Source organism: Opisthorchis viverrini (assembly GCF_000715545.1).
Source record: "Opisthorchis viverrini unplaced genomic scaffold opera_v5_58, whole genome shotgun sequence".
In the NCBI taxonomy this organism is placed as follows: domain Eukaryota; kingdom Metazoa; phylum Platyhelminthes; class Trematoda; order Opisthorchiida; family Opisthorchiidae; genus Opisthorchis; species Opisthorchis viverrini.
This window is the reverse complement of record NW_008751716.1, coordinates 306,866-332,051: the sequence shown is the minus strand read 5'-3', so window position 1 is coordinate 332,051 and position 25,186 is coordinate 306,866. Positions and strand designations below refer to the sequence as shown.

The 25,186-nt window shown below is 40.7% G+C and overlaps 1 protein-coding gene across 1 annotated transcript in view; it reads left to right on the top strand.

The window, feature by feature from the left end:
* T265_03907 (hypothetical protein) overlaps nt 1-25,186 on the top strand; it is a gene marked incomplete at both ends in the record, with an annotated part of 78,083 nt that overhangs the window by 35,074 nt on the left and 17,823 nt on the right. Inside the window, 6 exons of the mRNA XM_009168508.1 lie at nt 177-244; nt 2,425-2,639; nt 7,307-8,004; nt 10,172-10,250; nt 12,920-13,074; nt 16,029-16,186. Coding sequence (XP_009166772.1) covers nt 177-244; nt 2,425-2,639; nt 7,307-8,004; nt 10,172-10,250; nt 12,920-13,074; nt 16,029-16,186 — 1,373 coding nt within the window. The remainder of the gene's footprint in view (nt 1-176; nt 245-2,424; nt 2,640-7,306; nt 8,005-10,171; nt 10,251-12,919; nt 13,075-16,028; nt 16,187-25,186) is intronic.

Genomic DNA, 25,186 nt, shown 5'->3' with positions numbered 1-25,186 from the left:
TCTGTAGTTTTATTTGAAGCCTAAAATCGGAGTAGATAATGGAGCTCCTCTACTGATTTTCGTATCTCTGTGGTATCACAAACCCGGGAGGAAACTGAACCTGACCTATTTGTATTCAATGACCTTGGTATCATGCTACATGTCCTGTTTCCATCTCTTATCATGCCATTCTCCAGGTTCTGTCAAACGAACGTCCCGGTTCTATGGAGCGTTAGAAATACCTCGCACTTTATCAGGAATTCAAGTACGCCTTCTAAACGGGCAAATACTTTGTGTACATTTCGTGTGTTGTTACAATGTCTTATTGAGATGTTACCTGCAGAGATGTTCTCCGAAACATTTTAACTAGTTCTTCTAAGTGGGAAACATGTATGATCGTCCAGTATAGTTGTTTGGTTATTTATCCAATTTGGTAACCGTATCTTCGCTATGCAGTACTTACAACATCATCTGTCACCTGACCAAACTCCTACAAACCAACGGACTTGACACAAAAGCGTTCGTTAACAGTGCAGCCTTTGAATTATGGAGCGCACCGGGATTCTGACAAGCCTGATAGTATTGATTTACTTGTAACGGAGAAATTGTGTAAAATTGTATGATTTTGCTTCTTCTGGTAAATCACTGGGCCACACCCTATCAATGTCCATCATCTAGACTGAGCCAACTTCTCTGTTTTTGTTTCCGCAGGCAAGAGGGGAAATGATTAGAATAAACGTTCCACAAACTTTCCACGTAGGCTCTCAAGATTGTCATGAATTACCAGAAAATAATAGGTTTGGAGTATTCGCTGATACTCAGACAAAATGAAATTAGATGTCCTGGTTGCGTGAACACGTGTGGAAGAAAGTAACAAAACTTGGATTGTTGTTTTTGGTTCAGGAGTCAATCCTCCAAAACCGTCGATTGATCAGAATATTTTGAGAAAAACAGTGGCGACAACAACGACAAAATAGCCTTCCATGGAATACTCCTCCGAAAATCGTAGTGTGCTTGAGAACGACCCAATTCGGTAGTGTCTGTACATTCTGCCATCAAGGGCTCACCAGTAATCCAAACCAGACTAGAAAATACCTCAACTTTGTGAAGCGACAAAAACATTAGAACAGCTACTCCATTATCACAACAAATCACTAGGTTTCGTCCTTTTGTTTCAACTCCAGTCAGTTATTTAGAGCTGATCGTGAAAACTTGTCGTTTTAAAAAGCATTGGGAAAAACCTAGTGGTCAGCGTTCCGATTTGGATTATGTCACTAGACCAATCGACTTTAGAATTAGACGGAGCACCAAACAGTGATATCCTTTGCAACTAACAGTCAGTGTTGCTCATTGCTTGGAGGTTGTTCGTGGTGTTTGTGGGGGACCCAGTCGTACGACCTATGGGTCAGAAAAATGGGGGAGAAGTTGATATCATTCTGAGTTGGATGTTGGAATTTGTCCTTTCGTTTTAGGGCTATTTAGTTAACAGTGCTTCTTTGATGTCGTCTACAAAATTTTGTTGGTATTTTCGGGCCAATAAATAGTAAAACGACTAGGTTGAATCAAAGATGATATGCGGATTTCGGCAGTTTAGATTTCGCACTGTACATCCACTCACTTCCGTTAAGGACTTTTCTTCACTGGAAAAAGCACACCACTATGGGTCAGCTTAGGCGACCTAAAACAGTTGTCCACAAACCGCTCACTGAGATGCTTGAAGGTTTCTTTCGACTCAACATGAAGTCCACAGCTCAAAATTCTTATACTTTTCTGGTCTGTACCGTGTAGTTTGTACCATGCAGTCAGTGTCTTGTCACTGCGGTCTACCTTTAAATTTGATCAGTTTGATGACTTACCCAGTCCCCTTGCCGAATCTATCTGTCCAGATTCGAAGCTGCACAGCAGTGCATCCACTGATTGCTTTCCAAACATTTCCGAAATTGGCCACATGTCCTTATGTTACTGCCATCATTCAGGCCGCGTTAAGAGAGAGAACAAATTGTTTTCTAATCAGGCTTGTTGAGGACATAGAGAGGTTGATTAGTTATATCTAGTGCTTCGGTATCAACTTGCTACCGTGGTAACACCTTCTTCATTCAACGCACAGTTCAGCGCTTTTGGGGCAAACTGTCGAATCTCAAAAATTATCGGTGTTAGTCCACATCCCTAATCCGATGTTGCAGAGCACAGAGTAACAACCGGCATGCTGATGGGTAAACAGCAACAACGTTGGCAATTGAATCCCAACTGAACCCATTAGATTTGTGTCCACCGTACTACTCTAATTGTGAACGTTCATCCAAAATACGTCAGGTTGATATCTGAGAATGCGCGTCGGAAAAAGACAAAACTTTGTTTAGGTTTCCGATTCAGACACTGAATTTGTCCGCCAAGTTCCTCTGTAATATCGGGTGATCATCTTTCCCCTATTTTTTCTCCATCCAGTTATCATGTGCTGCAGTGGTAGAAGTGGTTCCCCTCACAAAAACCAGTCCTCAGGAAGTCTGGATCTGCGCGGTGGATGGGTACACCGGGTATATTTGCCTTTTATCCCTGCATCCGAAACCGATGATCAATCTGAACGTTCCTTTGTCTGGCTGTAACTCCAGAATCACCTGTGTTTGTGCTGTACCAGGATGCACACCCCTAACATCCAGGCGGTAAGAATTTCCCCGTATTCATATGTGGTTGTTATTTGATTTCGCTTTCTGAATTCTAACCTCACTTTGTTGTATGTCAATCACCAGTCTCCAGTTGAGGTGGAAGCCAAAGGTGGGGTGGATTACTTGAAAAATGACCGCGGTGCTCGGGACTCAGAATGTAACAGGCATCTGAGTTTGTCTCAGCTATCGATCCGAGCTCTTCAAGCGGTAGGTTGGAGTCGAAACGGTGCATTATTTTTCGTTTGTGTCCATTTTTGCCCACCAAGGACAACTCTCTCGCCGACGGCTGTACAGCTTGTGCCACTTATAGATTGTGGGCAAGATGTCGCCTAGAAGACGCGGATTCGAGACTAGTGAAAGATGCGCAGCTGCTGGACTCCACGAAGAATGAGACAGCTCTCAAGTCTTTGTCACCTTTTCAGTATAAGCTGCCTTCATTTGCAGAATGAGTTTTCCTTCAAATAATCTCAAATACTTCCTCACTGTCAGCAGGTTAAATTGTGTATTTATTTAATTTCCTGCTAGTTTTGGTATGACAACTGTTGTCAGAAGCCCGATCCGTTTTATTTTGTCCGCGGGATAATGATGATGATAATGTCCATGGGAAGAACCTGTGGACACCTGAACAAGCTGAATGGCTTGCCAACATGTCACGATTTCCACTGAAGGGTGATGCACTTTTTATTTCCAGCCGTTCCGCAGTGACTAAGGAGCCACAACTCTTCTGTGATGCGTATTAAAGGCGTTTTAATAATAAAAGTTTCGAAGTGCGGTTACGCCCTAACCGCCCTCAACCATACTCTGGAACCATATCGAGTGTTCATCGTCCAGATGGCCGTTGATCTCGTTGTAGCCAGAGTGTGGACAGTCTTTTTTTCTCACCGGATCACCAAACTTTTCACACCAGCTGTTACTGTGCCCCACAAAAAGAGCATTTCAGGCCGTTCTAAAGAAAACTGGAGAGAGAGAGAGGTACTGAGAGTAAATTTCCGGTTAGTATTAATCAAGATGGTTCCTCCTTAATGAGCAACTATCGACTTGATGCAACCTCCGTGAAGTGCTTTCAGTGTCCCTTAAGGTTTTCAGTATGGAACGGCAAAACCTACTAATAATTCACATATGAGCGTGAAATATTCCTAACACCATCCAAGATTCATATTTACTCATCTTAGTAAAGTGGGAGTTTACCTCGCTTCGTCTTTAACGCCTCATGTAGAACCGCAGAATACCAACAGAACAAGGTAATAACATGCTATCCGTGAGGTGATATTCTCAAGTTCATTGAGAGTGACCTGGAAAATCCTGTGCGTCAATTATTTGACATGTTATAGACTCGCTTAACATCGAATCCACAACAGAAGCATACTCCGTCGTACGAGATAGAAACTAGCACAATCTTCAGAATGCCGGCTAGCCGAACGGTTCATTCGGGTCTTTGGACCGATATAGTGCGTTGTCTGAGCGTGTTTTCCTTGTGAAATATTTTATTCTATATACGACCCTGTACAGCACATGACATTTGAACTTAGGGCGGTTTTCTTCTAGATCTGAAAGATTATTCTATATCGACCCTGTACAGCACATGACATTTGAACTTAGGGCGGTTTTCTTCTAGATCTGAAAGATCCCCAGATCGGAGAATTCGAATACGTTCGTTCTGCTTGAATCGCAGAATACTAATGCTTCCAGGTGATTTGTCTCCTAGTTTCTGTTTACAGAAAAATAGTCAGAGGATTATTTCTTCCAAATTACAAACAACTTGGTCATAGGTTTTGACAACCTAGATTAACTGAGTAACCTGACTGCCTGGTTTTGAGCCCAAAAATAAAGGCTCTCACGACTTCCTGTCGCCCAGAAAGCTTACACACTTTAAGAAATAGGAGCTTCGAAAATCTGAAGTAATCAGGCAGAAGGAGACTATTCATAAGGTTGCTTTAAACTCTTCGGCAGCCCACGGTGGATTCGCCCTTTCTGGGGCTCATCAGCAAGGCGAAATTCTCGAGGTTCTATCTTCTTTGGACCCTATATTTACCCAAATAGTACAAAACTTGCGGCTTACACATTTGCACACTCAATGCACAAAGTTTTGTTTGAGTTTTAATTACACAGAAGTTCAGGGCAGATAGCCCAGGACTTACTGTAGGGTCTTATTCGAGGGAATAGTTGTGGTCATGCTAACGCCAGCTGGCGCACGCAGCCTTCTGCGCCTTCTGGTAATGATTCTAACCACGTGCACACTGGTGGCTCATTCACCCTGCAGGACCTCGCTGGGATGTGTATGTAAGCCGAATGGAGGGACAAAGTGAATCTTTTACCCAGAGCCTATAGCGCGGCTATACAAACAGAGGATGTTTTAATCACAGGCCACGTACCAACTGCATGATTTGCCATGATGCGATTATGTGCTTCTGTTTAAGTTTGCCCGAGACCACTTCCTCGTGTGTTCGGAGGTAGAGTGTTGAACCCTTTAAAGACGGACGGAAACACTGTCTCTGATTTCGAGAAATACACTCATTTGCAAATCAATTTGGTTTTCACGACAGACTCAACTGAAACTCTCGTTTATGATATTCTACAACCGAATGTGCTGCAAACAGGGCGCCTCATGTTTTAGTTGACACGATATTCGAGATATCGCAGTATATTTTCATAAAGGAAACTACTCACAAGTAGAACATAAGGTTGACGGAAACTCGGGGACTGCGCCTACTTGATGAGCCCCAAGAAGGGCGAAACCGGTCGTGGGTTGTCGAAGAGTTTTCAGAAAACTTGTGAGTAGCTTCCTTTATGAATAAATGTCGCTGATTTTCACGCAGCCCGGTAAAAGCAGAAGAAGGGACATTCAACGAAGTCAGACCGGCATTGTTCAGTGTACACAAGTGGAAAATTATCATGATTCGAAATTATCATCCGAGGTTTCACCTTCGCGCGATAGAAATCTTGCAGAAGTACTAATTTGGCACGACTGCTTGGGGCCTCTTAAACTCGCTTTACTTTGATAAGACAGGTAATTTCAAATGTTCCGGTTAATTTTGGAGGTTACTGTTAATGAAAAAACGCAATTGCAAAGCACTCTGAAATGTTCGTAAAGCCTGTATATTGAAATTAACATGAAATACATTCGATTTTAACGGGAGATAATCGAATGTCAGCTGAATCTCTTGTTCGTACAAAAGTTCACCTGAATATATTGCATGAACGCTTATTATATTAACATATATTAATGTATTAATACTTTCAGGATACTGGAGCTTTTTCTGGAGTAGTTACAGTGAATATGCGTAGGCACACGGTTTTCCGCTGTATCGACACTTCTAACACCACTGATCTAATATCGTTTAAAGGTGAACTACAACAGGAAATTAGACGCTATGTTGACTAGACCTGTACACTTCGCCCGTTGTTATAGTGGTATTATATTCGCATGTGACTAACAGTCTCGATGTCCTTCGACCTCAAGGCGTTGTGTGGCTCTCTCAGTTAATCAGTTTGTTTCATCACGCTTGTGTGCCTGAAAATGTCTAGTTAGTTCCTAAACGTGATTCATTCTACGTATGCACATGCTCACAGGGCACACGAGAAATCTTCCATGAAACGTCAGACAAAGATGTCTCTTGTCCATTTATTCCTGCTCATGTATATCAGCAGTTGAATAATGATAGGAAAATTGAAAAAGCCTGTTTGGTGGTGCACAGCTAATTACCCCGAACAGCCTGGCACACTAAATCTTTGAAGACGAACAGGAGGCAAAAGTTCTCCCGAGTGAAGAACTTCTTTGGTGCATTTTCGTGCTTAAGAGAAGCCTGTTTATCTAGGTGAGTAATCGCAGGCTATGATGAATTTTAGATATCTGATACCTGTCTCTCTTTTTCTGTCATACTATCGTGGTGTGGTTTATTCGACTTACCATGTCATGCTATGTCAGTGAAGCTCTAGGTGAACAGTAGAAGCGAAACTGGATAAGCTAGGTGGAGTCGACAATAAAAACTCAATGGTAAACTGTCATACCCAACTAGGTTGTTCCATGACGTGCTCATGATGTGATATCGTATGGTAGTGCGACTTAGTTTGTTTCACTACAGTCAGATTTTATTCTAGGTGAGGTATCCGTTGATGTGCTGGTTACCGAGAACGGGCGACCAGGGACGAAGTCAACACACTGTGGTATCGAACAGGTCACCAAACGTCAATGTTATTTCAGGTGACTATAGCGGCACAAAAAGCTTTATTTATCCCACCTTTGGATGAGCGTGGTAACCCAAGCACACACAATGTTCATCTTTGTAAGTGAGGACCTACTACGAGGATGAACTTAAACTGGTCCAAATGATTTTACGTTCTTCAGAGTGATGCGTAAAGGAAAGAATTCAACAGTTCAAGAACTGGTCCTACTGGCTAATTAAAGGACGGCAGTAGCTTTCGGGACGATGAAAAACATGTCTAACCCTATCTTAATTAGTGAGGAAATACAGGTTGGCGAATTGTACTCCCTCTCTGTCTCTAATAGACTGCCGTGGCTTATTCACACATGCAACTCTCAATCCATCAAAATATACTTGAAAAGTATGCCTAAAACTACATGAGACTATACGGTTTCATTTTTTATATGTGAAAGTATACAACTTTTGGATACCATCATCGCGACAACCATGTTCTTCTTACAGGCTATCGGGCAATATCGCTGGAGCTAGTGGACAACACCGTACGGCCGGAGAAAAGGCGCGTCTATTACGGCAACGGATGACTCTGTCAAAGTCAGAGGATGGCCTAGAGGGAACTGCAGAAAGTCAAAGTTTAGCCAAACAGACTAAATCTGTGCATCCGTTTCGACAGTTTGCCTCCAAATCAACCGACGAGTCGTTCACTGATATTTCAAGTCTCAGTTCGACAGACACGAAAACCGAAGCATTGATGGAGAATCAACCGGGAGTAGAGGACACAACTATCCACCTTCCATCTGCTGAACCTACACCACCCGATACGCCCATCGCTAAAGAGAGTCTACAAATGGATCTGGACAACGCGGGAATATTAGCTACGCCACATCCGTCCGATGAGACTTTATTCAAACCTGACCAATCTACCTCGGTGTCCAGTCCATCACCGTGCCAGTTCAAAGAACAGACGGTGAATCTTGAGTCATCGAAAACAGAAGTCGATCAGGTGGAGGGGGTGGCAGCTGCACCGGTCGACACAACAACGAACGATCCGGAAATCCCGGCATCTGATGCTTCGGATTCAAGTGATGTCAGTGAGGCTGAACAAGATGTACAAGAAGAAACATCCACTTCAAGTCAAAATACACAAATGAATTCCAAATCAAACTCCGATGATCTTCCAAACTCCACAGTGGAAATTGAAAGTGAGTTTGATTTCCGAAAATTTTAGAACAGTTAAACAGCTGTTCTTTAACATCTAGTCATCACCCTACGACTGGTATAGTCGTGGAGTTCCACGATATAATGTATGGATTTTGAAATCGATCGGATGAATTGCTCCATGTTCTGGGAATGTTCACATGACCCAACGTGACAAGAACCACCTTAAACAGCTGATTTGGTGTGGTGTCCGACCAAACACCGCATCAAATGACCATGTGTTAAAACACTCAGCTGATGGTTTAGGTAGACTAAGGGCTGACGGATTCGGTCACTAGAGATGCGAACTTAGGCAACATCGAATTACGCCACTACCGATTTCATCCTGTCCGATCGTGAGTGAGTTTGTGTGAAGGGGCTTGAGCTTCTCATGCAATTTAAACTATGGTTTCTCAAAGTGCCTAAAACAGCTCGTAGTGGCATTTTCGAGTATGAAACTGACCTGTCCAAGAAACTCGTGGAAAAAAGTATTCCTTCAAATTAGGAACGGGATTCCTATGTTATTCGGTACCCTGAAGGATCGTAAACAATATGCCGTCCAAAAACAGGTTATTTTTGAGACAACTCTGTGCCGTGTCATTTAACCTATCAATCTGAAAGAGGGCTTACAAACAGGGCCTTCAGGCAACCGATTCAGCAAAGTGTGAGGTCAATCCCTTTTGCCTGCAATGCCTCCAGAGTGAAGACAATTAGGAATATGGTTTCCTCGAAATACACTCATTTGCAAGCTAATTTGGTTTTAAAAATACACTTAATTGAAAAATTGGTAGACCTCTAGTTTATGGTATTCCTCAACTGGATTTTGTGTACAAAGGTCGCCTCATGTTTCACTTCGTAGAATACTCGAAATATCACCCTCGAAATAACTCATTTGCAAGCTAATTTGGTTTTAAAAATACACTTAATTGAAAAATTGGTAGACCTCTAGTTTATGGTATTCCTCAACTGGATTTTGTGTACAAAGGTCGCCTCATGTTTCACTTCGTAGAATACTCGAAATATCACCGTGTATTATCCCAGTTGGTTCGGTTGAGTTTCAGGTTAAAAGAAACTTAGTTTGTCAGTGAACGAATCGCATAAAATTTGAGTCCGCGTGGAAGAGACACATAACTGATGGACAGAAATTTAAGGACAGTGCTGGTCTGACGAGCCCCAAGCAGGACGAAACCAACCTTGAGCTGTCGGAGAGTCTTCAACAGCAGTCTTATGACCAGTTTGTTAGATCAGAAAATCGTGGTTTCCTGTTTCGAAAACAGTTTTTGAACAGTGAGTTTAGTCTTGGACAGCGTCTTGCTTCTGACACAAAAACTCCATCGGGACAAGCGGCGAAGTAACCAGGTTAGTGAATTTTAAAAACAAACGGAGACCAAAGCAACAAAGTCTATTCCAACTAGCTCGAACTGGTCCGAAGTAAACCTACTTCATTTTTGTGATCTGCGCTAGGAAACATGCTGTCATCTCCAAACAGTTGCTTGAGATTTCCCTAAAAAGACAAAGTGGATTCCTTGAAAGAAGAAACACCATTTGAGTTTTTGATGCACAGCATTACATAAGTAGAAGCTTCAGTTGAAGACCATTTTCACAAGACACTGCTGTTGCGGCATGCTTTGTTTAACCGCCATCATTCTTCTCATAGTCTGGACGTTCTTGTAGGCTTGTACTTTTGGTTTTTAAACGGTTTATTCTGTTGTTTGAACTTTTTTCAATCAGGGATAAGTTTTTGGCCTTCTTAAGTGATTCGCATTATTATTACTGCAACTCACAGCTGGCTTTACCACTCCCTAAGTAGGTTGAGAACTTGTGTCCCACGGAAGAATTTCAACACCTGTTGGAAAAGACTTATAAAATATTTTAGGATGCTATCTGAATGTCAGTGAGTAGGACACAACTAGCTAAGCTAGCTGATAAATGCCCACTGATACCATACTGAATAAACTGGACATTCGGCCTTTTCTTATGATGGTCTTCCTTTGGAGGACCGACGCTAATGAGGAGTGCTGTTTTGGACGCTTCATGGAAGTGGCATCTCTTGGAAATTTGTGTTTAATATTAAGTATCCAGGGTATACAGCAAATAGTCTCGTATACTCATTTTTGCCAGCCTTATTGATATTTTGCTTGTGGTGTCTTTTCAAACTTCTACCTTATATAGCACCGGCAAGAACAGACAAGAACCCGAGACTTCTGGATCCTCACCGTCCAACCATGTGGCTGGGAACGGAAGAAGGATGGTGAGTAATAGAAAAATTTGTCTTCTGCCGTTCTATCTAGCGCTTGTTAAAGTACGATGCATACCAGAGAAGAGCACGCCACAAACGTAGAATACTAGATATTACTTTGACTGCCTAAATAACTTCCAGTTTTCCTACTGAAATATCTTGTTTAAGCTGTCATCTCCATTTAGGTGCAAATTATCTAAACGCCTAGGAAGCACAGTAACTTTTCTGTCTTCTAGTATCGATCAGATCAAATCACTAGATTATCTTAATGCCAGACTGCCTTAATCGCGAAAGACTTACAGTGCTACAGCGCAAAAGTACATATCAATATTTTGAGAACTGACCATAAAAAAACTATTTATGCGTGTGCAAATAGTACGGTACGTTGTAACCTCCACAAAAAAACCAATACCAAAATATTCATTTGGATGGAAAAGTCGATTAAAAGTGGGAATTTGGAATCGTCGAATCAAGGTATGCGTACGACTCTGCATTTCCTTCAAATGCACAAGTAGTTTGATTGTCACTCACACTGCAAGAAGTGAAAACAAAACAATGGATTTTTTGTTTTGTTTAACCAAAGGAGATTTTCAACCCACACTACTCTGTTCATTCAAGTTGAACTGACTGTTCAACCAAGGTTCAGCCCGCCAACGAGTGGATGGCTCATCATTTCTTGGTCCGTCAGAAGTCCATCTGTCAGAAGTCCTGTAGGTTTTTTAGCTCAACAACCCATTGCAGTGCTTTCCGTATATGTGACAGTTAAACAGGTATCAAACGTGAAAAATTACTTAACTGAAACTGCGAAATGTCTGCTAGTGATGGAATATCAACAAGCACTTGAGGTAGTAGTTTAGAGCAACCAGTGTCCACTGCGTCGTGCACCTGTGGTCGTTAAAACAGGTGACATAACTTGCCTCCACAAGGGCTTAGCACGATACTGATCAGCCTTCGCAGTTCAAAGTAAGGCTAGTTGTTTGATGGCTGACAGGTTTGTGATTGAATCTCCTCTCGTTAGGAACTTGTATACCTTTGGTGATCTTTCTATTATGCTTACTTGAAACAAGTACAAGAGAGCAAAGCCTTGTGAACGAGTCGAACCCAAATAGTTTCGTTCACAAATCTTAGGCCTTTCCGTTTTTCACGTCATCACATATTCACTAGAGGTTTTTGCTTGCTATGCTATTTTCAACAACGCGTATTTAGTTTTTAATTTTGATTGGGATAAGCTGGTGAACCCAAATCTGAAGAGAACGTTATCAGGAAGGTCAGATTCCTGAGAGCAATCCAGAAAGCTCGAAACCTACTGAGACCCTAAAACTCCACCGAAATCTCAATAGGAAAGCCGGCAAGTACCCAGGCCAATCAAGCATTCAAACAATTCAGCAACAGCCTGAAATGATGAAAGTAAAATTCAAATAGCATGAGGTTCCTCGTAAGTTCTGCATTCGCACGCATGTTCGCAACAAACCTATTGTGTTCCTTATCGTTGGCTCTTTTGCCGGCGTTAGAAACTGGGGCGGGAACCGCAGTCAGAGATAACAAACATGTGAATTGAGTTATTCGAGATCGCCAACCCCTATATATCGATGTTTTGTCATTTGTTGTCAAACAAGATGACTCCGTTGACGCCTCGAAATCGCTTTGCGCAAGCATGTATGATCAGTATGTCTTCATAACTTCTTTAGCCATCGCCTACCTCTGGAATATACCCAACCGAGTTGGAAAAAAAGTTGATCGCCCAGTAGAGAAATGAATTTTGGTCACTTCCATTGACATATGCCTATCTTTCCATTATCCCCACAAGCTTAGGTCGCGCACTGCAGCTGGAAGAATTTCACATCGGCCACACTCCATCTGTATATAATATTTCTTCCTGTAAACTCACTCTCTTTACTTGTACACCGAGCTCAATGTGGCTTATCGGGTACTGAAAATAAGGTCAACGGTTCAAGCCCAACACCGAATGCTCGTTCGCGCCTGTCTAGGTTTGGGCAACTTAGCAGTTTCTTAACCTTCTTTATCCCATCGAGTTTCACCCAAAGAGTGCTTGCTATGCACGATACGCACTAGAGCAAGACTCCCTTTGCTTCACGAACACCCCCTTACTACAATCGCATTTTATAGCTTATTTAAAGATGTATGAAGGAATGGCTGTGCTGTGGGGCATCAAACTCACGGAAGCGGTGAAACACATACAAGACAGGATTCAAAAGGATGGCAATGGAAGGTGATTCTTCGGTAGACACTGTCGAGTTCCAGATATCCGAAATACATATATTTAAGTCGGAACTACTTAATGTCAGCAAAACCTTTACCAACCGAATCTTTTAAGAATCTTCAGCTAAAAGGCACAAGTGTACTTCTGTACTCCAGATTTGTGAAATTGTGCAGACATATGTTTAGCGAAACACATTTGCACCGTTTAATTTGAAAAAAACATGAAATTGTCAGAAATATAGCTGCGCATCAGTCGATACTTTATGCCCGTTCGCACTCATACTGTTTACGACCGACCAAATTTTGTCATTCCCTCAACACCGTGATGAAAAAACTGAGGTCAACATCATGTTTTGCGAAAAGCAAGTCGTTGTTGTCTCTTTCACCGAATGAATGGTTGTCGCCTTTGGGTCATCGATACCCTCATGAATCACCTTGTTCACCCTCTCTTTGTGTTCCAGTATTTTCATATTTTATGCCACGGATAATATCAAAACCAGCCGACAGAGACAGCGCGTCGATTTGTCTTCTGCCGTCAACAGCATTCTCCACTTGGATGTGAGAATCTTTGTTGCCTGTGTGAATGGGGATTTCCTGGTCTACGACAGAAACTCAGGTAAGGTTTAGGGTAAAACAGTTATTTTAGAACGATTAAACGATGGATTAGAGTTTTCTCAACCCTAAAAGTTTTTTAACTGAGTGACAGCCTAGTGTGTTTTATGGAGACGGGTTTTCCTTGCATCTGGTGCCCCGTGCTGAGGCTTTGATCTATGACCACTCCCTGGAATTCAGTATGACCGCCTTTCTGTTCGCTGCTCGTTGTATGTTTGCCAAGTTGAGAGGAGTCCACTGATTATCACAACAGGCATTTGGAGCGGAAGTGAACTGGTTGAGTAAAACAATATACTTATTTCATAGTGCTTCCTCTTAATAACTGAACCATCTAGTTGAAAACCCAGAAATGAGTTCCGCCCTGCAGACGTGTTGTAATCGTGTCGCTTACATAAGGATACTTCTGATTTCAATGGCTCGGTGTGCTCGGAGCACCGTATATGTATCAAAGAATTCAATGTTTGGAAATCAAGACATTCTTATTGTAAATATGCGAAAAAATTATTACCCATTTTTCACTATAACATATTCGCACACTTTTTGCTGTGGATTACTGTGCAAGACAAGTTTTTTTAAATACTCTGAACTAAATTCCCAAGCACTACACACTTCTGCTGTTGACTTCAAAGTCGGAAGAATAAAGTGTCAATCCTTCTCTCTGTTTTAAAATATATCCTAGCCAAAACATTGGGATATTTTGCATGCGATGTCAGTTTTTATCATCGTTACATGCGCAGCGATACCAAGGAGGAATTCACATTGATTTATGTCATTCTGAACATTGTCCATTCGTAATACCAGTCCATCGGGCATTCAAGCGAAGTTTAGGGGTGAATTACAGACTTAGTGTCACGTTGAGTTCATTCCGTTCGTACCAGTCAGGCCCATTATGGAGGGTGATCAAGACCTAGAGAGAAGTAACCATGCATTTTCCGAATAATGAATAACTATCAGCCGGATAACCGAGAAAATGCAAGCATTTTGGGGCCAGTAACACAGGATTGCCATCGGACACACCTCCACTATTCGGATTTGAACTGTAAAAGACACAGTTTGAAATATGTTTTCTCTTTTGCATTATAATCCTCAGTTCATTTCAGGCCCTTTTTCAAATGTAGAATACCGATCGGCTTCTTGTCACTGTGCGTGACACACTTATGACGAAATGGTATCACCACTTATGCATTTTCTTCCTATGGAGCTGTACTGTCAATCACCACATTACGTTTTGCGTTTTTTATTTTTTCGAGGAGGGAATTTTTAGCTACCAACCAACCTTTCTCCGTAATCACTTCAGATTTATACAATCTATAGAACAGCGACAAAGCTAAAAACGAACGTTTCAAAACGGTATCCTTGATAAAAAGTGAAAATACCAGTTGGATTTTGAAACAGTGTAAAATCTCCTTGCTATATTTTTGCATCTTTTTCAAAAAGGCAAACAATTGTTCCAACAAACTAAGGATAGTTTCAACAAAACCATTAACCTATTCGGTTTCACATTAGCCTCAGTTGCAACGGCTGTAAAGCCACTTTGAACCTGGAAGGTCTGTGAGTTGACGCTCTCTTAGCGCACCAAGGGGGTGATTTCTGGTTAGCTATTTTTATAAAGCATACCTTTAAAAAGAGAGTGCTTTACAATTTGTTTCGCATACAAAAAACTCAGTTCACGTTTACTTTAACGAGCTGTGATCAGGGGATCGTTGGGTGTGATGAGCATTAAACTGTGCGATTCGAAGTGGACTTGACTATTAGTCTATAAGTAAGACCAGCGGTTCATATCTTTGGTTCAGATTTTCCACTTGAACATCTTTACAACCCTATTGACTAAGGATCAGCTTGAACAACACCAGTCCTTAGGATATGGCAAAACGGATCAATGAACTCCCCCGCGAGGCACTGTGGACCGGTTCTGTATTCCGCGAAACTTATTGGCGTCGCATAAGACAATCCATCGTCAATTTCGCACTCGACCGCTTTTCAAGCTCATGCGTAATTAATTATTATTAGACGACTTGAACCATTTCCTCCAAGGTTGGTATGCACTTATCACATGTCACTCAAATCACACAAAGCAGTCAATTTCGTTTACACGCTGATGAAGAATACATCTAACCAGCAGGACTAGGAACTTCACATTCACCCGGCTCCTAGCCGACCAAACGGATCACACGGGCTGTACACGGAGGACTTTAATTTAAAAGTTTTCTGGCTTGACATGATTGCGCTAATCCTTCAGTGAAGAAATTGTGTGAATTAGCTGACCTCAAAATCTCCATAGTACAGGCTAACAGGATGCAACCAGATGTCAGTGTTGACCAGTGTATTTTTGCCTGGACAAACTGTTCGCCGCTCCGATGGCGTTCGAGTGTGATTCACACCTGATGCCATTGTAAACAGTCATTCCTTCACCATGCTCAGAAACCGACATGGTTCGCCTCACCAACAATACATCCTAAAAGCTCGAAGCTTTCTTACCAAACTCAAGCTAAATGCATTCGCGCCGTATCCTTTATGGGTGCAGCCAACCTATCGATTGAATTCTAAACGTGTTATTTTCGTATTGATTAGCTGGCACATTTGTGTGAGCTTATCGCCCGACCTCACGTAAGGATATTCTTAACTGACTGTCACGCTGAAACCTAACGTCTTTTACATAAAATTTTTAAGAATTGAGTTGTCTGTACGATCACTTCGTAACTTCGGAGGAGTTGCCTGAGGAGAAGAGTTCATCTTTGACAAATCGCTCAGTCAAGTCACGTGAATTTTTTACATGAAGCCCTTGACTTTCTTGTGAGACGGAAACACCAGGTTTTACCATGCACACTATTGAAGTGTAAAATTCGCCCTTTTTAATTGTTCCATTATGTAGTAAAATTTGTTGAAATTTTTCCCCTGAAAAAAAACACACGTGGAATGTGTGTGCACCTGTGAAAAATTTTGTCATTTTTTCACTAGATGGCCTGTGGGACGTTGATTCACCCCGACTGCTGAAAATACAACCAGACAATGAAGAACCAATCGTGGTCAGAAGGATGCTTGCTGTGGCCGGGAACATTTGGTGTGCAGCGCATCGATTTATTTATGTCCTGAATTCGGTCACATTGAAGGTGGAGGTGAGCGAAACCAGGCCCCCGTGTTTCCTCGTTTTATCAAAAACCGAATTCGTTTCCGCCTCATATTAATTTTATTTGGGTAACGTCGCTTCAGAGTAAGCGATGTACAACTATTAGTCTCAGAACAGTAATTTTTCTGAGGAAATTGTTCAGTGAAAACTCGAAAAATTTCGTCATCAGAATCGATAGGACACGTTGAACTTTGTTGACTATTTGTTGGTGACATCATTTCGAAAATGCCACAACTAACAGGGTTGAAAACAGGACAAGGTCACCAAAAATGACACGGATTGTGTACGAGACATTATTTCCTGCCTGCGGAGCGTCTTTCAGTGCAGCAAGAGTCAAGTAATTCATCCAACGGATCGCGCTAAAAACATACCCTCTCAGACAGACCACTGTGTGGCTCTGTCTGTCCCTAGGCTCAAAACCATCACTGTAGATAGGCCAATAGAATCAGCCAACCTCCTAACAAGTAACGAAACTACTCATTTGATTGCTTGCTCGGGCTATTACCTACTGGAAGATCTAAGAGAATTTTATGGTGGTCTCTTGGAATTGGCTGTTTACTGGTCGAATGAAATATCCAAAAATATCCGAAAGTGTCTCTCCTAGAAGGTCTGATTCCTCGCACACTTTGCTATATGGTTCAACATCGTTGCTCGTGGTTGACGTTCCGGAAGAATCTCAAGGCAGCACTGGCGTTATACACTCCAGCAAAGCTTGTCATAAACAATGGGTTGATCCCCCTCTAGACTAAGGCGTTGCTCGCATCAATTTGCAAGCGGATATATAGTTTTCTCAATCCCGGTGGTTATTTGAATAGTCCACATGAGCTTTAATGGTGCAAGGTAGTCACTGCACTTTTCGCTGACTGAAGCACTGTGTCTCAACCGCACAGTGTCCATGTGTTTACCTTTCATAACGGAATCTTTCTGCATGAACCTGCATATTTCAAGCACTGAGTGGGCAACTTCCACTTCGCGAACCCAAGGCTCTTGCCGCGTGTACAAAGACTTAGTACATTGTTATATCTGCTGATTCGGCAATCTGTGTGTGCTGCTGCTGACCCGCTCCAGTGCCTAGTGTCGGAGAGAAAAGACTCACAGAAGGGAAAACAACAGCTGTATTCCGAACAAGCGAGTAAGTGAGAGAGCGAGTGCGAGAGCAAAAGTTACAACAGCCCCACGCTATTTAAAGGGAACCTTCTGACATTGGTCCAGGCTGTCTGATAGGCGTTAGTGATCACCTATCAATATCGATCGTGCCTCTGTGAAAAGCCTGAACGCTGATCGCATTCGGTCGTGCTTCTGTGGCCGCAAGAACACTCATCAGGTCTTGCTGAATTGATTGAATGATTGATTGGCCTGGATGCTTGCCGGCTTTTTAGTTGTTTTTGGTGGAGCAGTAGGTTCCGGGCGTTCTGAAGTTGCTTTCAGGAATCTGACTTTCCTGATATACATATTTATACGTGCGCAGTAGAAATACCGGGTAAGCGACAAGGGTTACAAGGTCTCGCGCAGTGCATGCATGCATTCGACAGCTTCTGGTTGCAGACAAGCAAGCTCTTCTGACCGCCTCCGTTTCATCATAAATTAAAACGCAATCGAAACTTTTTCGTGTAGCCGGTAATTGCTGAGTGTCGCGGAAGAAGTTTGCTATCCCTCGCTGATGACTGGAACGACTCATAAACTATTTTTCATGACTTATGGTCATCACGGAAACAATGTGTTTTCTCCCAGAGAAAAGTTTAGCAGAAATACCCAAGAAATACAATGTAGAGGGTGTAGAAAACGCTTGTTTTCTATCGGACAATCTTGGAAAAAACAACGGAATATTTTGATTAAATGCAGACTCGTAGCTGGTTCCTGCAACGTTAGTTTTCATCTATCCATCTATCTATCTATTATCTATCTATCTATCTATCTATCTATCTATCTATCTATCTATCTATCTATCTATCTATCTATCTATCTATCTATCTATCCTATCTTCTATCTATCTATCTATCTATCTATCTATCTATCTATCTATCTATCTATCTATCTATCTATCTATCTATCTATCTATCTATCTATCTATCTATCTATCTATCTATCTATCTATCTATCTATCTATCTATCTATCTATCTATCTATCTATCTATCTATCTATCTATCTATCTATCTATCTATCTATCTATCTATCTATCTATCTATCTATCTATCTATCTATCTATCTATCTATCTATCTATCTATCTATCTATCTATCTATCTATCTATCTATCTATCTATCTATCTATCTATCTATCTATCTATCTATCTATCTATCTATCTATCTATCTATCTATCTATCTATCTATCTATCTATCTATCTATCTATCTATCTATCTATCTATCTATCTATCTATCTATCTATCTATCTATCTATCTATCTATCTATCTATCTATCTATCTATCTATCTATCTATCTATCTATCTATCTATCTATCTATCTATCTATCTATCTATCTATCTATCTATCTATCTATCTATCTATCTATCTATCTATCTATCTATCTATCTATCTATCTATCTATCTATCTATCTATCTATCTATCTATCTATCTATCTATCTATCTATCTATCTATCTATCTATCTATCTATCTATCTATCTATCTATCTATCTATCTATCTATCTATCTATCTATCTATCTATCTATCTATCTATCTATCTATCTATCTATCTATCTATCTATCTATCTATCTATCTATCTATCTATCTATCTATCTATCTATCTATCTATCTATCTATCTATCTATCTATCTATCTATCTATCTATCTATCTATCTATCTATCTATCTATCTATCTATCTATCTATCTATCTATCTATCTATCTATCTATCTATCTATCTATCTATCTATCTATCTATCTATCTATCTATCTATCTATCTATCTATCTATCTATCTATCTATCTATCTATCTATCTATCTATCTATCTATCTATCTATCTATCTATCTATCTATCTATCTATCTATCTATCTATCTATCTATCTATCTATCTATCTATCTATCTATCTATCTATCTATCTATCTATCTATCTATCTATCTATCTATCTATCTATCTATCTATCTATCTATCTATCTATCTATCTATCTATCTATCTATCTATCTATCTATCTATCTATCTATCTATCTATCTATCTATCTATCTATCTATCTATCTATCTATCTATCTATCTATCTATCTATCTATCTATCTATCTATCTATCTATCTATCTATCTATCTATCTATCTATCTATCTATCTATCTATCTATCTATCTATCTATCTATCTATCTATCTATCTATCTATCTATCTATCTATCTATCTATCTATCTATCTATCTATCTATCTATCTATCTATCTATCTATCTATCTATCTATCTATCTATCTATCTATCTATCTATCTATCTATCTATCTATCTATCTATCTATCTATCTATCTATCTATCTAGTTTGAGCAACTGGAACCAAATTTCCCCCCTACCTGATTCAAGTAAACGGACGAACTGCGTGTCATGGTTCATCAGGAGAGACTGCACCGTAGAGAACTTGTATGTAGCCATCTGCCATCAGTCGATGGCTTGAAACATATTCTCGTTTTTCTGGCCTTCCCATGTGGCCTCTGGTATATAAATACACGAGTGGTCATACTTCGCTTAACATGCGATTGCGTTGCTGCCTGTTTTAAAACGTAACCGAAAATAGCAGCTGATAATACCTGAACTAAACGACTGGTCGACTCATACACCTTTCTGCATACCAAGTTGGTTTCAACGGGAAATTCTCGTTTATTATATTGATAGTGTTTTCAGTTACCTAATGAATGGTTACTAGTGAATGACTGAATCAGTATGTGCGCGAAAATGCCTAAGCTGATAGTTGACTTGTGACCACGGTGCACGGTAAGGCTCTCTTTCGTCACAGAATCCTTCGGAAATTATCAATATTATGGGTTTGAAAACGTCAAACCAATCGCTATGCTTATTCAAGTAGAAACCTCCGAAGACAGCGTTGGTTGAAATCCTAAGAGCCAAGCGTATCTATAACTAATGCTGTTTTCATCACAGGATACGAAAGGCTACATCCCATCAGTACTGAAAGTAGCAATGTATGTCGAGCAGTCAGAAGCAAAGGATCAAGCTCAGGGATAGTGTCACACTACAATTGCTTTTACATTAATTGCTAGTCATCAGTGTGTTCCGAGCATCAAGCAAGCAAGCATCATTCAAGCACTCATTTGCTCCAGTTGTCGGTGACCGGTTAGTTAATTATAACCATCGGACGACAAAATCTCTTCAGGCCAAAGTAACTGGAAATCCTTCTATCCTACCAACCTTAACTGTGTTCGGTCTACTGATCCAAATATTTTTCAGTCTAAGGGGAGCATCAGGTCTTGAATAGTGACGAATTCAGAACTGAGGCGATAGCAAGTGAAATATCCATTGTATTCGACACTTGAACTTTACAGCTATGACATGGTAAATTTACTACTGAGATATCCTGAATAGCCTTCCAAAGATGAATAGATCGAAGTAGTAGTTGAAAGTAATGAGAACAAATTATTCCACGGTTAAACCAAGACGTTACTACAAGTCAGTTAGCACAAGTCCGATAATGGCACCTCTGTTAGTCCTTTACATCGAAAGCTGACGGCACAATCCAAGGGACTGTTGAGAATGGCAATTGAAACAAGGGCAGTTAGTTGCTTGAAGCCCACCCATAAAACACTCCCAATTTAACCTTGGTTCGATCTTTGGAACAATCTTTGCGATTGGATGTCTATCTGTAAACCTTGTACAACTCCTATCCAGCTCCACGCTCTGATCTGCTACCGGTGGTTCATTCCATTGCTTCCAAAATGAGGTCATTCACTGATGTACAGCAGATTTCGGAAACTGGACTGTGACAATTTGATTGGTTAGCTCAATTCTAAACCATCAATTCACGTGTGCCTTCTTTCTTGTTCGTTAAACGTTAACAGTAAAACTGCTAGCTATGTTTTTGACTGCAGTCACTCTTCATCTCGATACCTCAAGCTGCTGCCCATCACCAACCCAACTCTTGCCATTGACATTTGTCGCTTTTCAGTTTACCACAAACAGTTGGGAAATTATGTCTAAAGTTCGCGTTTTGTAACCTCGGTCAGTACAAATGAAATATTTCTGGCCCTGTAATTAGCACCTATTTCGTGCTTATCACATGCGCTACAGCAATCAGCGTCACAAACGCATCAAATATTTACGTGCGTTGAGGACACAACTTACAATACACGCTTATATTCGATAAACGGATAGCTGCACTTTGTTGCCATGCGGCAGTCGCACCCATTTGCACCAGGCTGAAACGCGCCCGCTTCCCAAAATGCAAGAAAAACAGAAAAAATCGTTGCTTTATTATTTCTCGTGCACGGCTTACTACAGCATCCACCCTTTGATCGACCGTATCAAACAGCGATGCATTCTAACCGTGAAGCTAAAGCGTATGAAATTCGATAGTCCACCTAACTTTCAGTCTTCTTTCAAGAAAACTAGGAGAATACCATTGGGTATAAACTAACAGGGGAGAAGAAACCTTATTGTCTAGGAGGACATAGTTGGAATCCATTCAAAGTACCTTGAGGACAGAGATAAGTTTAGCACCTAAAAATGGTGTCAACCTGTGAACCAACTTTGTCCACATTGAGGATTTCACGAATCCCTTGGGGGGGGGGGAAGTTGAACTCATACTGTTCTGGATTGGGGTTGAATGGTCCATAACAGGGGTATACTGTATGTACCATGGTGTGGCACCATTGATCCTCACCTTTACCTTGTACTTTAGCTCATTCAAGATACAGATTTCCAGTTTATATTGTTCACTGTATAAATGCTATCGAGGAAATTCTAAAGTAGGCTTAAGCCAAGATAATCTTGGATACGATCCTTGATGATTAATACCGGTAGATCACTTCCCGTGCGTCTGTTTTTGGGGTGACTAGTATAATGTTTGCATAGTCACGAGTTATCAGCAAAGCCGCTTAGGGTCCCAGTGCTCGTGTCGGGATTTTCAAACGGAAAACACATGTAGGGCTTACGTGATCAGTTACAAACTATTCCTGCAATTAAATCTGAACATTTTTGGTTACGAGGAAGAACACCAGAAAATGTCAAAATATTGTTGTCCCTAATTAAAGTGACCCCTCAAGAGATGCTTTCCTGAGAAGAATCATCCCACCAGATATCATATCGTGGAGCACATCGAATATGGTTTATGCTGATAGGTATCATTTTTGTGGTAACAGTTATGGTCTGGACTTAGTATACGGAAGCGGATTGGCCTTCTTTCTGTCCGTAAAAATCTTAGTCTTTGCTCCGAGAAGACTAGGATGGTAACCAAAGGAGAATGGCAGATTCTGGGTATCTCAGAGAAATAACGAGAACATCACAAACGAGAGATTCAGCAAAACCAAATTAGTTTGCAAACGAGTGTATATTCGCTAATTTCGCGCAATTTGGTTCCAAGTAGCACATAAGGTTGACGGAAACCCGGGACTGCCTCTACTTGATGAGCCCCAAAAAGGGCGAAACCGGTCGTGGGCTGTCGACGGATTTTCAGCAACCTCGTGAGTAGTACATTACAAACAACGAAATAGTTTTTCGTGTTGACGGTCTAAATCGCTTTTGGCTTCTGATGTGTGGTATTGGATCAACTGCGCCCGATTTTCAACAGTATAAAGTGTGTAGTCATCTACAGGTGAAATTTTATTTCTCGTCGGTACGCTATTAGTGACCTGGTTGTAACGCCTTTAGGTTGGTCACCAGGTGACAAGCACTGACAAATGTCTGTCCTACCAGAATGATGATGATCACAAAAGTTATGTGTACTTGATAAAAATAAATACAATGCAAGTAGGGAGGACAACTGCTGACAGTTTCTGAGTGATGTCCCGGACGCGGGACGTGTCTTCCCCGCAGTATAGCTGCTACACGTCCCGTAGTTACCCGTGGAAATTGGTCGTGCTCTGTTGACTTCTTGTCCTTTGCGCGCGCGAGTGTGTGTGTGTGTGCATTTGAACCTAGTTGCAAGCCTAATTATTGTGTGCAGTGTGAAGAGAGGTGTGTCCATTCGTGTTTGATAATTGCACAAACATGAATGCAACTTGACCTGATGTTAAAGTTCGTAAGCCTGGGCAGGTGATGGCAGCGTAAACAAAAATGGATGGGAAATTATAGTGTACATGTAGTCGGCTAAGGTTGCCAGTAGGACAGGGACTATTACGTGATGTGGTGTTTGCGACGCGTGATCCAGTTACTGACCGCTACAAACCCTTAAGCCGCTAGTTGACCCTCTACAGGATGATGGGAAATTTGTACATGTAGTCGGCTAAGGTTGCCAGTAGGACAGGGACTATTACGTGATGTGGTGTTTGCGACGCGTGATCCAGTTACTTACTGCTACAAACCCTTAAGCCGCTAGTTGACCCTCTACAGGATTTCCGAATCAAGCCATTTTAGCCCCAAATAAATAAATAAATAAATAAATAAATAAATAAATAAATAAATAAATAAATAAATAAATAAATAAATAAATAAATAAATAAATAAATAAATAAATAAATAAATAAATAAATAAATAAATAAATAAATAAATAAATAAATAAATAAATAAATAAATAAATAAATAAATAAATAAATAAATAAATAAATAAATAAATAAATAAATAAATAAATAAATAAATAAATAAATAAATAAATAAATAAATAAATAAATAAATAAATAAATAAATAAATAAATAAATAAAAACCGTTCAGCTGTAGCACACTTTCGGTCCCCGACCGCTATACAACCCGATGGAAGCACGAGGGATGGGGTACCGCCAAGTTGCCCAAACCTAGACAGGGGAAGTCGAGAGGCCGATGTCGGGTTCGAACCGCGGACATTCCGCGCTCTAACTACGGACATCTCACCTCCGTCTCCTATATTAGTTACAATGTACCACTGAGGATTATCTTACAATCAAGGCGCCTTCAAATATCATCTGTCAGATACACTGTCACTCCATTCCACAATATGTTCCATGGTACAGTACAACTATACAACTATACTACATCTATAAGATATGCACAAGAGGCTAATACACCGCATCTGTTGCTAACTGTACGTCAAGATCTCACCTGGGGGCTAAGATAATATCATACACAGGATATTTTGAATGCCATTTTGAAAAAGTAAGACTAGGAGAAGCTGATACGGCGTTGTTTGGGCTCTTAACACGAAAACTCTGTTTATGGAATACAGTGATGTTCTATCGACCGACAAATAATACGACATGAGCAGTTCCACATTACACTCATGTTATAGGGTTTTAAGGGGTCCAGATTTATTCCTGGAAAATCAAGGATCCACTTGGACTGTCATCCTACGTATCTCCATACCGTAACTCCAGTTTAAAGGTACCTTTCTTCATCATGAAAACCATGTTACTTTTAAGGGTTCAACTGTCGTACATTACCAGACGTTTGTGCAGTTCATTGAAAACACCATTGCAATGAAGTTAATCACCTGATTATGTGTTGATCTCTGCACCACGGAACAAAGTTTTTTAGCTTCAAGAAGAGGTAAGTTGGCAACTAGTTACATCAACCAGCAGCAATCACCATAAACTCTTCTGCCGAAAAAACCGCTTCTATTGGTGTGACCTTCGATTGAGCGGTAAGTTATACTCGGTTTGTCAATCTCAAATTACTCAACATGTTACTATTAATTTTGTTAGTAGCACATACCTAATTAGATTTTTGGTCTAACACAGTGAGGCCGTGGAAATAGCATTTAGGTCTTGCGTATTACGCTTGATGTTCAGTAGCGCCGATCAACACTTTTGTCATTTTTTTTGAAAATCGATCTTTCGCTGAATATGTCGGCTGGAAGTTGAATAAATTTTTCCTGGATTTCTGAGGATGGTTCTAAGTGTGATATCGCCCCAGGTGCCTCATTTGAGCTCAAGGTT